The sequence below is a fragment of the Lethenteron reissneri genome, chromosome 4 (assembly GCF_015708825.2).
Source record: "Lethenteron reissneri isolate LAM-NWPU_2019-01 chromosome 4, ASM1570882v1, whole genome shotgun sequence".
NCBI classification, from domain to species: Eukaryota; Metazoa; Chordata; class Hyperoartia; order Petromyzontiformes; family Petromyzontidae; genus Lethenteron; species Lethenteron reissneri.
The window spans coordinates 6645333-6658725 of record NC_083782.1 but is presented as its reverse complement, the minus strand read 5'-3'; the positions used below and the strand labels follow the sequence as shown (position 1 = coordinate 6658725).

The following is a 13393-nucleotide window of genomic DNA, read 5'->3' as shown; positions in this document are numbered from 1 at the left end:
GACAAGGCGACAGCGTCGCCCGTGCAATGAGAAGGCCAAGGTAAACGCGGTTGCCTACGTACGATGCGAAAGAAGTTCAACGTATATTCACAAAGAGGAATTGAGGCGTTGGAAGTGGCCCAAGTGACACCGTCGACGTTGAATCGAAACAAAATGGTGTCCTCCCCACGTGGGGGAGCTGGGGCCGAGGGACAGGACATAGGACGGACGTCAACTACTGGAATGCCGGACTCACGCCTCTCCATAAACCTCACCCGAACATAACCCAAACACGACCCAAACCTCACCCAAAGCACGACCCAAAACACAATCCCAACTTGACCCCGTATATAACTCAAACTTCACCCCAAGCATGACCCAAACCTGACCAAAAAGCAACCCCCTCCCACACTCCCCCCGCCCCCCCAACTCCTCCGGATCGCAGACGGTGCAGACCGGTGCCACGGAGCACCGGCTACGGGGGCTTCGTCCCGGCATCCCCTACTGGCTGAGGGTCCGCACGGGTCCCGACGGGGAGACCCTGCGCGGGTCCTGGAGCGAGTGGTCCCAGCCCGTCATGGCCACGCCACGCGCATCGCCCGGTACGATCCGTGCTGTCGGTACAGCCGGTGTCGAGTGGGTACAGCCGGTGTAGCGGTGTGCGAGGCGTACCGGTGTGGTGCGTGCGGTGTAGCGGTGCGGTGTAGCAGTGCGTGCGGTGTAGCAGTCCAGTGTAGCGGTGCGGTGTAACAATGTGGTGAAGTAGTGTGGTGTAGTGATGTGGTATACCGGTGCGTGCGGTGCAGGTGGGTTCCATCTGCAGTGCGCGACGCGTGACCTCCGAACCTTGCTCTGCCACTGGGCGAGTGTCAGCCCGGGCAGCAACTACTCACTCTACTACCAGGACGAGTGAGTCCTCACCACCACCACCACCACAACTCCAACTACCACAACTACTCACCCAGCGATAGAAATGGGTACAACCACAATTAGTCCATCGGCGGAGACTCCCAAAGCGTGGGTTGTTTCCACGTCTTCCGAGGTACCTTGCCCTGGCCAGCGCGGGATTTTTTGGCCAAATCTAAGAGGGTTCCGTAGAGCTCCCTTCGAGCGGATGGCCCGAGCAAGCAGGTATGACGACTGAGGCTTGAGGGGGGGGGGGGGGGGATAGGGAAAGAGCGAGGCAGGGATAGTCGTGGAGACACAGTTCCAGCAGGGGAGTGCAGGCTGGATGTGTGGGGTGAGGAAGACAGACAGAGAGAGATGGTGACCGAGCACGCAGGCGGCAGGGGAGCGGGGTGTGGGGAAGAGCGCTCGTTACAAAAAAAAAACCAGACACGCGAGAGATAAGAGAGAGAGAAAGAAAGAAGAAAAAGAGGAAAATAATCTGTGGCTGTATTTGGTTATTTTATCGAGTAGAAGTCGAACGACCGTCTGCGACCTGCGATCGGAGCAAACGTCACACGTGAAATTCCCGTGCGAGCGAGACGACTCGTCGCACGGGGGACCGCCCTGCGTCTTTGCCTCCCGGCCCCCCACCCCCCATTCGCCTCTTAAACTCCGCCGCGTGCGGTGGCCGCAGGGAGCTTGGCTCGGAGTGGAAGTGCGGCTCTGAGTCGGCGCGCTGGGGCTCCCAGGAAGAGCCCGGGTCTCGCTGCTCGCTGTCTCCGCCGTCGCCGTTGACGCGCGTGCGTCTGTCCGTGCGTCAGCGCGATCCCCCTCGGCACCGCGTACTCATCACCGAGCCCTTCTGCATGGCCGACGTCGGTGGGTGGAACGCTGCGTTCTCGCCGGATTGAGCCAATGACCCCTGGGACGACACAAAACGTCGGCACTCCTATCGTGTTTTTTTTGTGTGTGTGCGATTCGCTTGTTGCTGTTACTGTTGTGACATTTTTCGATTGAAAGCTTTCGTGACTGCAGGGATTCATCTTCTTGGTTCTTTCGGTAAAGTCACGTAGAAGGGGAATAATAAAATAATAAAAATAAAACATAATAAAATAATTATCACGACGTTTCGGCCACAACGCAAGCAGCCGTTGTGGCCGAAACGTCGTGAGAATTATTGAATCATGTTTTATTTTTATTATTTTATTATTTCCCTTCTACGTGACTTTACCGAAAGAACCAAGAAGATGTTGTGACATTCTTACCGCCCGTGCCCCTACTCGTAAGTGTCAATCCGTTACGGGTTACCCCGTATTCTTGTGCAAGGAAATTGAGTTTTCAGGTCCATACGGCACTAAAGCCGTTTCAATACGGGCAAAAAATTTGTTGTCTATTTGTTTGTGTTTCTTCCTTGTGATGGGACTTTGTAGGATGAACGTTGAGATTTATAAGGGCACGGGGTGACCAATAAGGTCTGAACTGGTCTGTAGTCAGGTAGGCACTCATAAGGGGTTGACAGGTATGCCCTCCTGGACATCTGCGAGAAAGAGCTTTACAGCTCATCGGATTCCTCCAGTCTAAATAAAGGTTATGATTCTTCGGCTGCTTTAGGCTCCACTCGGTGTGGGTCGATGGCTTCGTCTCTGTACGCAGGCCGATCGCCGCACGGCATCGCGCTTGTCTTCACCGCAATTCCCCGCGTCGTTCTTAGATCCCAACGGCGCCCTCCTGGGGGACCGCACGAATCCCCAAACTCAACCTGGCGGGGTCCGGACGGAGATGGGCGGAGGGGAACTGAGACTGAGTTGGTCCGAGTCCGGATTGGGAGCGCCAGGCTGCGACGGAGGCCCGGACCAACCTTGCACGGTGAGGTTGAGGGAGGGAGTTTGTGCTGTACCGTGTGGTGGTGGTGGTGGCGTCTCGTTCACTTCCCATCCCAATGAAATATTTTGGTGATTTCGAAAACATATGGGTAATCTAAATTGTATTATGGTTGTTATTGTTAGACTTGCATCACACTGAGATTTGTGCACACAGCGGTTTTTTATATTTGCTGGTTTATCCAGGATGTTTCTGTTGCGCGTCGTCGCTTTAAGATGATCTCCGTTCATATTTTGTTTGTTGCGGTTGCACCCGACTCAAGAGCCGCATGGCTCACAGGGCTATACCTAATAAAATTAAAAACTTGAAAATGTCCCGCACCTGTAACGTCTCTACGCCCCCCTCCATCGCCCCCCCCATCCTCCCACGCCCCCCCCCCCTTCTACACCCCCCCACGCCCTCCCCCCTCCCACACCCCCCCACATTCTCCCCCCTCCCACACCCCCCCACGCCCTCCCCCCTCCCACGCCCCCCCCCACCTCCCACGCCCCCCCCCACCTCCCACGCCCCCCCCATCCTCCCACGCCACCCCCTCCCACACCCCCCCACGCTCTCCCCCCTCCCACACCCCCCCCACCTCCCACGCCCCCCCCCCACCTCCCACGCCACCCCCTCCCACACCCCCCCACGCTCTCCCCCCTCCCACACCCGCCCCACCTCCCACGCCCCCCCCCCACCTCCCACGCCACCCCCTCCCACACCCCCCCACGCTCTCCCCCCTCCCACACCCCCCCCACCTCCCACGCCCCCCCCCCACCTCCCACGCCACCCCCTCCCACACCCCCCCACGCTCTCCCCCCTCCCACACCCCCCCCACCTCCCACGCCCCCCCCACCTCCCACGCCACCCCCTCCCACACCCCCCCACGCTCTCCCCCCTCCCACACCCCCCCCACCTCCCACGCCCCCCCCCACCTCCCACGCCACCCCCTCCCACACCCCCCCACGCTCTCCCCCCTCCCACACCCCCCCCACCTCCCACGGCCCCCCAGGATGTACGGCTAGGGGAGGGAGAGGGGTCCCACCTGCTCGAGGGTGCGGTGAAGGGGGCCGAGTCACGTGGTCTCCAGGCCCCTGACCCCTCCGAGGGGGTCGACAGGGCGGGCTGGCGTGGTGGATGGGGTGGCAGCGGAAACACGGTGGCTGTGGTCACAAACGCCTCTGAACGGCCAGGTGAGTAAGCCCACCGACTTAGTTGTGCGCGTGTTCAACTTCTTTCGCGCCGTACGTGGTCAACCGTGCTTATCGGAGGTGCGGATGAAAAAACTAACCAGCCATCTGATAATAAACATTTATTTTTAAATTGTGACAATTTCAATAGCGCTGTAAACTAGAGGCCGACTGAAATTCGGCCTCTTTCAGCATAGTTTCTGTTTCGGTCGAAGCCAAAAAGTAAACGTTCGGTTTACTTTCGGTTTCGGCCGAAAGTCAATTTTAAACTTTTGGTCTCGGCCGAAACCAGAAATTCAGTTTCTATCGGCTTCTACCGTAAACACTGCAATGATGAGTGTCACTGCTTCTCGCTCACCCTCCAATAACTAGTGACAAACCACGCGATTATGTATAACCAGTTGGATAGCTACTAACCAGTTCACACCTCCCTCACAGCCTCCAATTCAACCAGCCCACCACACAAACAGGACAAGTGAGTTACCTCGGCCCAATTCGTGCGCATGATGGCAGCAGCATGGTAGAAATGTGGCTCGGGAGATCCGATGTCAATGTCGAGGTCTGCTGGACACGATGAGAGGGCTTCAGCAGAGAGAGAGAGAGAGTTCTTGTCACTTTGCTATTGCTCCTCCTCCGCTGAAGGAGCGCAGACTCCAGGACAGTGGTGTACTATGTGATCAATAACCCACCTCCGTGCTGGCATTTCATGGCCACCTCCCAGGCTAATCATACAACACATCGAGAATTCTTGGGCAGTCTTCCATCCCTGCTTAGCTTTCCAATATGCTGCTTGGGGATGCTTGGCCAAATCCACATCCGGAGTTTTCCTTCGCATTGAGAAGAGAGCGGAGAGCCCGGAGAAAACCCCCACGCTCAATTGAGAAGATTAACACCCGAGCATCCGCTATAAGGACGGATTCATAAACCTCCTCGCCGCATTATCTCCTGGCCACCACGCAGCCAAGTCAGCCGGTTGGAGAGTCTCACAAGAACCCTACGCGATCCACCAAAGCAGAATCAAAATATGTATTTATAGCGGAGGAATCTGATGAGCTATTAAGCTCTTTTTTACAGATCTCCGGTAGGTGCGGGTACGAACGTTACAACAACAAACCAATTTTTCGATTTAAAGCTTTCGTGACTGCAGGCATTCATCTTCTTGGTTCTTTCAGTAAAGTCACGTAGAAGGGATGTAATAAAATAATAAAAATAAAACTAATAAAATAAAATAATTCTCACGACGTTTCGGCCACAACGCAAGCAGCCGTCCTCAGGTGAATAAAGGTCTGTCGGGAAGACAGAGTCTATTTTATTACTTCCCTTCTACGTGACTTTACCGAAATAACCAAGAAGAAGAACAACAAAACAGTACAAAGACGTGACAGTAGTGCCAAGTACAAGAAAGGTAAACAAATCACCCAGACACATACAAATAAAACTAAACCATCCCCATCCTACCAGGCAAAGCCACGGAGCTATGTTCTTATCTTTCAGAAGCGGCCTGGCCACAAATGATGGCTCAAAAAAGTGGCCCATCATTTGGACTTTTATAGCACCGAAATCATCTAAATAATCTCAATGCATGACATGATTTAGATTATTATTCACAGGCGCCGTGGCATAGCGAGTCGATCGGGGCCAGGTGGGGGCGGGGGCGTCCCTGGGCGGTACTGGGGCCGTTCTCAGGACAGGTCCGTGTCGGGTTCGAGCGGCGATGACTTGCGGTCGATCCTGTCCCCCCACAGGGTGGACGCTGGCCTACGTGATCCCGTTCGCCCTGCTGATGAGCGCGGTTCTGGTCGTTATCAAAGGCAGGATGAGGAGGTGAGGTCCCGGACTCGGCGGGTGGATGAGTGGGTGAGCGAGTGAATGGATGAGTGGGTGAGTGAGTGGGTGAGTGAGTGGATGAGTGGGCGAGTGCGTGGATGAGTGGATGAATGGGTGAGTGGATGGGTGGGTGAGAGAGCGGGTGAGTTGATGGGTGGGTGAGAGAGTGGATGAGTGTATGAGTGAGTGGATGATCGAGTGAGTGACTGGGTGGGTGAGTCAGTGGCTGAGCGGGTGAGTGGATGAGTGGGTGAGCGAGTGGATGGGTGGGTGAATGAGTGGATGAGCTAGTGAGTGAGTAGACGAGAGAGTGGATGTGTGTGAGCGAGTGGATGGGTGGGTGAGTGAGTGGATGAGTGAGTGAGTGGATGAGCTAGTGATTGAGTGGGTGAGCGAGTGGATGAGTGGGTGAGCGAGTGGATGAGTGGGTGAGCGAGTGGATGAATGTATGAATGTATGAGTGGGTGAGTGAGTGGATGAGTGGGTGAGTGAGTGGATGCGTGAGTGGATGAGCGAGTGAAACGTAGTTTATTGCCGTGGTGTTGCTCGTGCGCTCGGTGTCGTGGTTGATGTGGTGTTTATCGTTGTTGTGGTTGATATTGTGTTGAACAATATTATTAAAGGAGGAGCATTTTAACCATTTAGGTAGCGTGATAACAGTCGATGGTAGAAGGGTTGCGTAATATAGCTGATTAGAAGAATAGTACTGGCGGAAGATGCGTTTGAGAAAATGGGATTTTATATTACTCCTTGGTTCTTTCGTTAAAGTCACGTAGGTATAAACTAAATTAAATCACGACGTTGTTACAAGCAGCCCTTTTGCCCACTTCAGCAATTGTTTCTTGCTGTGGTTGTCTCACCTGATGACGGACGCTCGTGTTGCGCCCGAAACGTGGTGATTTAATTAATTTTATTTTCTACCTACGTGACTTTACCGAAAGAACCAAGGAGTATGGATCCCTGCAGTCACGAAAACCTCAAATCTAGATTGGGATTTTATATTCAAAATAAGAAGTGATGAATGGCAACGAGAATTAGACTACTACTGCGGTGTCGCGTCTATAGCGGCAAGCGCCGGGCGGACGATGTCACGGTGAATGCGCTGGAAACGCTTTCGATGGTCGTCGATGTTGATGTTGCGGATGATGATGATGATGATGAACCTCCCAACAGGATCAAGCAAAAAGTGTGGCCCGCCGTTCCAGACCTGGAGTCCTCCTTTGACGAACTCTTCACGGTCTTCAAGGGCAACTTCCAGGTACCAGAACGTGGAACGATCCACGGCCATAATTACAACGATCCTCGCGTGGACATCTGTGAAAAATAGCTTTAGAGCTCATCGCATTCCTCCAGTATAAATAAAGATTCCGATAATCACAACGCATTCCACTTGCAGTCGCAGCTGAGACACGTGTCCCTTCTCCTGTGTGCGCGGCGTCCCTGCGGATATCTGGTGGCAGAATTTTCGCCAGAACAGGGGGAGCCCCCCGGGGGGGGGGGGGGAGGGGGGAGGTCAGTGTCGGGTTCAGCGCAGAGGTCGCAAATGGGTTTTGATTCCTTACCCGTACCCGGCCGCACCAGGGTCGCAAACGGCGAGTTTTTTTTTTAGCTATAGGAGGACACTGGCCCCATGCAGAACGTGGGGGGGATGGGGGGGGCGGAACGTAACAACTCCTCACGGCAGCAGCGCCCCGCTCGGGAATTGAACCGAGGGCCTTCTTGCTGTGACGCACAGGGGGCTTGCAATGTGCCCCCGGCGACTTTAGCGCTGCGTCCCCGGGCGCTTGTAATGTCGTCCCATGATTTGCGCCACGTTCTCCGCGGTCGCATGCCGGGGGCCTCTTTGAATTTCCCGCTTGCTTGCGAAGGTGGCGATCGGATCCAGGCGTGTCACGGGTCGTGCGGTTTCCAGTTGAGTCGCGTGCTCTGTTGTTTTCGGAGGCGCGGGTGGTGTGGGAGCAAATCGGCACAGCGGTGACTGCTCGCGTTTTTCCGCACAGGAGTGGGCGAGGCCCGAGAGGGGCGGGCGGATCGTGGTGCGGCCGGCGTGCGAGGTGGAGGAGCGACTCATCTGCCTGGTCGAGGTCGTCTCCGAGGGGGATCAGAGGGAGGAGCAGGAGGAGCAAGCGGAGCAGGCGGACGAGGAAGAGATGGACAAGCGGGAGGAGGTGGAGAGGCGGGCGGAGGGACGCCTCCCGCTCCACGCGTGGCCGCGTCGCAAGGCGCAGAACGCCTACGTGCTCAGGGGAGGAGACGCGGCGGGGAGGCAGCACGGGGAGAGGGAAGCGGAGCTGCTGAGCCCGGATCTTCATGGTTACGGTGACGAAGAAGATGCCGGCGACGATGGCGGTGATGGTGATGATGTAGCAGATGCGGTAACTGTTGATGAAAACGAAGTGGGTGCCGCACACGATGATGACGACGACGATGATGAGGACGACGATGATGATGATGCTGATGGACTTCACATTGCAACTGCTTCTGCTGGAGATGACGATTATGAAGATGCTGCTGATGAGGATAACGTTCCTGCCGCCGATGAAGATTGCAATGCTGCTGTTGATAACGAAGATGCTGATTCCACTGATGTTCTTGAGGATGATGCTGATGCCGTTGCTGAGGATGGTGATCATGATGAGGATAATGATGAAATTGCTGGAAATGAAGATGCTCACTCTACTTATGATTATTATGCTTATGCTGAAGATGTTGCTGATGATGATGACGAAGCTGCCGTTGGATCTGTTCATGATGTCGGTGCTGCTGCTGCAGCTACTTCTGATGAAAACAACGATGACTACAACCACCACCATCGCAGACCCACGGAATCGAGATCCGAGCCAGACGGTGAGGTCTCAGAAAATCCCGGAATTCTCCCGGCGCCCGGCAAACGCAGCCAAGACCCTTACCCAGGAGTCCAACTGCTCGCCCTCCGCTACGAGCGCGTGTGGTGGGGCATCGGAGGCGGGCAACCGGAGCTAGGATGCCGACGCAGCCCCGTCAACTCGCGGGCAGGAGGAGGTGGCGGCAAAGAAGGAGCCGGAAGAGCGGCGACCTTGGAGGTCGCGGGGTCGCAAGAAATCACAAACATGGCGTACGTGATGCGCAAAGAAGCAGGAGAAGCCGGGAGTGGTGGCTACGTGAACGCGACATGAGTGCGGGAGGCAGGTCGGTTGCGGTGCAAGCGTGGCTCTTCCTTTGGCTGGCGTGTGCCATCGAGTGCCACGATCCCAAGTCGCGTGTACGTGGCCCCGTGACGGCTGTCTCCACCTCACACTTTGCCGACTGACGCCGCACTCGCAGTGGACGTGTCATCATCCCAGGCCCCACCCCGAGCCGGATTCGGACGTCTCGTTCGGCCACCTGATCACGGTTTGCTTCCGGGCTCGGCACGGCAAATATCCGGTGGAAAACCACCGGCACCATGAGGGGCCCCGCGCTGACTCGGCTCGGATGTGCCAGTGGAAAAGGGGATATATATATATGAGCTTCGATAAAGAAGCCCTTTTAGAGTGGTTCTGCGGTGGATATCTTCCAGGGAACTGTTCTTAGCCATAAGGAGGCGCGCTGCTTTCTGGGAGAGTACTGGACAGCGAGCATCATGTCACGGTGTTCGTAGCCTATACTGAGGATATTAGTAATAGTACGTGGGTTTTCATGATTCGTTTTTTAATGATAGTGTTTATTTGTTGATAAATGTTCACTCTGCTATTGATGCGTATTCACTCCATCCACTACAACTACCGCCGCCACCACCACCACCACCACCCCCAATCTAGCATTTAGAACCCATTGAAGGGCGGTGGAGTAACGGTTTGGACAGTTATGTACACAGCTCGGTTTCAATCTGACACAAGGATCAGCGGACTTCATACGCTGGCCCCCTCGCAGACCAAGATACAAATCTCTGTCGGGAGTCCGAACGTCGCACTCGTGATATAAAAGGCTGTTGTGTCCCAATTTGTTGTCGCGTTTGGTTTGTGTGCATTTAGATCTTGCGTTTCCCAAACATCCAATCACAACGGTACTGTTACGCGTTGTGTGTACGGAGTTGGAGAGTGACTTGCTGCGTTGTTACGAGTTGCGCGTCGAACTTCGCGAGAAATGCAAAGCACTGTACGTGAATGCTCGCGACCACGAGTTTTTGTTTCGTGGGCTACGTGAATGGATTTAGTATGAAGCTGCCTTCAGACGCTGTCTTTCCGACAGACCTGTTCTTCACCTGAGGACGGCTGCTTGCGTTGTGGCCGAAACGTTGTGAAAATTGTATTTTATTATGTTTTATTTTTATTATTTTATTATTTCAATTCTACGTGACTTTACCGAAAGAACCAAGAAGCTGTTATAACGTTGTCGGTGATTCTGGGTGGAACAACAACGACAACATCGGTTTTCTCTTTGTTAAGCTCACGATGCATCGTGCACCAAATCGTGTTACTTTGCATCCCAAGTCCCAAAGTGTTGCACCGCATGATTTGACGTGTGACCCTGCGAGCACAGGAATGAGTTTTTGCAAGTGTTTTTAAAATAATAACAACGTACAAAACCATCGGTTCAGGTCTGTGTCATTATTTTTCATGGGGGAAAAAGGAGAAACGAACAAAAGGAAGGGAGACGCGGAGTGTTGCTCACCAGTTAGGACTACGAATTTCCACAAATGGAACATTTTATCTTTCACAAATGGAATATTTTTAAAATCTCTCTGATGTGTGGTCTCCCGGAACGGAACCGTAGAACATATAACGCAGGCTCGACGCCCGATTCACCAATACGAGTGACACCCCACTCCGTCACTCCTGACACAATCATCTGGCTCAAACACCTCAATGTACAATTACAGCTACTGCTCTACACCAACATTAGCCATACGATGAGGAAGGGCTACGATGTTGGAACAGAGAACACGATAGTAACGGAAATCAAGAAAAGCCATAATACAGGTTTTGTTGAGGTTAGATCGTGTAAATATAAATGTGTCGTTAAACCCGCCACCACCCGACACAGCCAACTAATAAGGTTTGTCACGTAAACAGAACATACCAATTCGTTACTAGTACAGCACACCGGTGTGTTGGAGAGCAAAGCCACAACATTTACAAACTGAGTACGACATTTCGCCGGTAATTACAACTAGCTTTATCAGGCGACAGCCAGATGAAAAACCCGTCCAGAGCTTTTCTACTTGAGCACATGCTCTCATGCAACGTTGGTTGATCCATATGGTCTTAGAGGCTGGTGGAATATAACAAACATATATTTTCTTATCCGTAAAGATTTGTCTCAATTCGATGTGGATAAGAGGACATCCGCAATATTTCACCCATCATATAAACGTCGTGCTGTTAGTGACAGACTATGCGTGCGACAGCAGGATAATGGGGGTTGCGAAGCATTGTCGCCAGACCGAGGGAAGTGAGACCGAGACGATTTAGCCACGTGGTGCGGAGTGGGGAGGGAAATGTAAGGAACAGAGTGTTTAACAGAGGTGAGAGGAAGGAGGGCAAGACAGACGATGAGATGGAGAGTGAAGATGAGATGAAGGATACAAAAAACAAAGGATGTGAAAGTGAATCGAGTCACAACAACAAGGGATGGGGGTTATGCCTTCCGCAGACAGGAATGGAGAGAGGGGCCGAGCCAATAGCAACGTCGGAACAGCGGCCATGAGAAGTAAGCATGCTGAGCTTAGACATTGGATTAAATTCTTTATTGGACACTGGATACAATAACATTTTTTGGAATAAGACTGTAGCGCCTGTTGTATGGGAATGATTAAAATATGATTTGATATGTTACGAGGTTACCTACTGCTTTTCGATTTAAAGCTTTCGTGACTGCAGGGATTTATCTTCTTGGTTCTTTCGGTAAAGTCACGTATTTTATTATTTCCATTCTACGTGACTTTACCGAAAGAACCAAGAAGATTACCTACTGCTCTTACAATACACTGTTACCATGAGTAAAATATGCATGCGTGGGAACGCAATCACTGTAACTGGGCCCAGTTAGATAACAATTTAAATACTTGTCTCGATCAGCGGTGGCCAATACGTTGATTGAGATCCACGGGTGGATTGCAGAACATGTGTTGTGCATCTCAGGACAAACCAGAACACTACCATAAGCAAACAACAATTTTCAGTACGGATGATAGCAAACAAACAAAAAATCCACTACTAAGGATTCATTGAAAGAATACAAGATAATAACGTCTACCAATAGATGGGTGCTAGTACTTAATGTGTTAAACTCTACAAGGGTAATTGTTGGTCGTAGCTTTCTGGTGGAATAGCAGAGCCCGTTGAGATCCGCCAGAGCGGATCGCACTGCTTGGCGGATTGGCCAACCTCTGCTTTAGAGTGAGACCATTTTTATGAAGAGTACCTGAAGGAGGTTGATTGTAATTCCAAAGAAGATTGGTTGTAATCTCAAAACAAAAATCCAATACATTTAAGAGAATGAGATTTGAAAAGCAGTCTGATTTCAATTAATTACACTGGTCAACAAAAAAAACATATTTTTTCTGGCCTGGACTTTTGCAGCTGTTTTAGACTAATTTCAGGGTGCTGATTTCAAATCTGATCTCAGATTTGCTCTATCACATCTCATTTTTATGCTATCGGCATACCCCATTTTCATTGATTTTACCAGAAATTAACTCTGTCACTCATGATTGCAAGTTGTTGCGAGTCAGTGACTGCTTTAGTGTTAAAATATGGTGCTGTATTTTTAGGATAGTGTGTTTATAATATCATTTTATGTAGATATCCACATTTATTTAATATTTTTCTTCTGCAGTTTATATTGAAAATGCAATATTTGATATCTCAAAAACCTGATTTGGAATCAGCACCCCAAAATTACCTTAAAACCGTTGGAATACCTTATGCCAGAAAAAGTGTATTGACCAGTGTTATCGATATAAATAATTATCCTGCCTGTTGCACCATCCTGCATTTGGTTACTCGAGAGCTAAATGCTTCCTGTCTATCAAACCCGAATATAATCGACTCTCGGTCATCTACAATAGTGCAAAACACACGTAAATTAGACTGTCAAAATATATTAATTGTTTAGCTACGTAGAATGGGCGGGGGGGAGGTGGAGTGGGATGGGGGGGGGGTAAGAACATTGAATGCGTCGTCTGTTTTCATCGCTTCCTAAAGATTGTTGGTTTTACTTGCCGTTGTTAAGCCGATCCCAGGGGCACAGAGTCACAGACCCCCAACGAGTGAGAAGCAACCAACAAAATGTGCCCACGTAAAATATTAAGATTTTTTCGCATGCACGGTTAATCTGGTTAATTGAATTTAACTGCATATGACATATGTTTTAGGGTAGTACATTCGTCGGGATGAGCAAATCATCCCTTACCACTAATTTGAATTTTAAAATCAAGCTGATCATTTCTTCAATCAGTGGATGCTTGATTAGTGCCTGGAAACGAACAGGCTCTAGGTCTTCCGATCCCAGATCTCGGAACACCTGAACGATGTGTTCCTGAAACGATAAACGGTTTTAAGTAAGCGGCGTAAATGGCTAACACATAAATAACATTAGCGGTACACGCTGCACATGTTACAGTAAATCTGGCAAATGTCTGTTGCGATGTCCTGCAGCTCTTGCGAGAAATAGGTGATTTTGTTGCC

General features: G+C 51.6%; 2 protein-coding genes across 2 annotated transcripts in view; one reads left to right on the top strand and one right to left on the bottom strand.

Annotated features, from left to right (window-relative positions):
- The window catches only part of LOC133350720 (thrombopoietin receptor-like), a 16496-nt gene extending 6992 nt beyond the window's left edge, over positions 1-9504 (top strand). Inside the window, exons 5-12 of the mRNA XM_061565383.1 lie at positions 425-581; positions 786-888; positions 1562-1746; positions 2579-2733; positions 3740-3920; positions 5663-5741; positions 6918-7002; positions 7745-9504. Coding sequence (XP_061421367.1) covers positions 425-581; positions 786-888; positions 1562-1746; positions 2579-2733; positions 3740-3920; positions 5663-5741; positions 6918-7002; positions 7745-8899 — 2100 coding nt within the window. The 3' untranslated portion in view covers positions 8900-9504. The remainder of the gene's footprint in view (positions 1-424; positions 582-785; positions 889-1561; positions 1747-2578; positions 2734-3739; positions 3921-5662; positions 5742-6917; positions 7003-7744) is intronic.
- A 940-nt stretch (positions 9505-10444) lies between these two features.
- The window catches only part of LOC133349385 (sperm flagellar protein 2-like), a 28526-nt gene continuing 25577 nt past the window's right edge, over positions 10445-13393 (bottom strand). Inside the window, exon 25 of the mRNA XM_061562771.1 lies at positions 10445-13244. Within this exon, the coding sequence (XP_061418755.1) occupies positions 13077-13244 (168 nt within the window). The 3' untranslated portion in view covers positions 10445-13076. The remainder of the gene's footprint in view (positions 13245-13393) is intronic.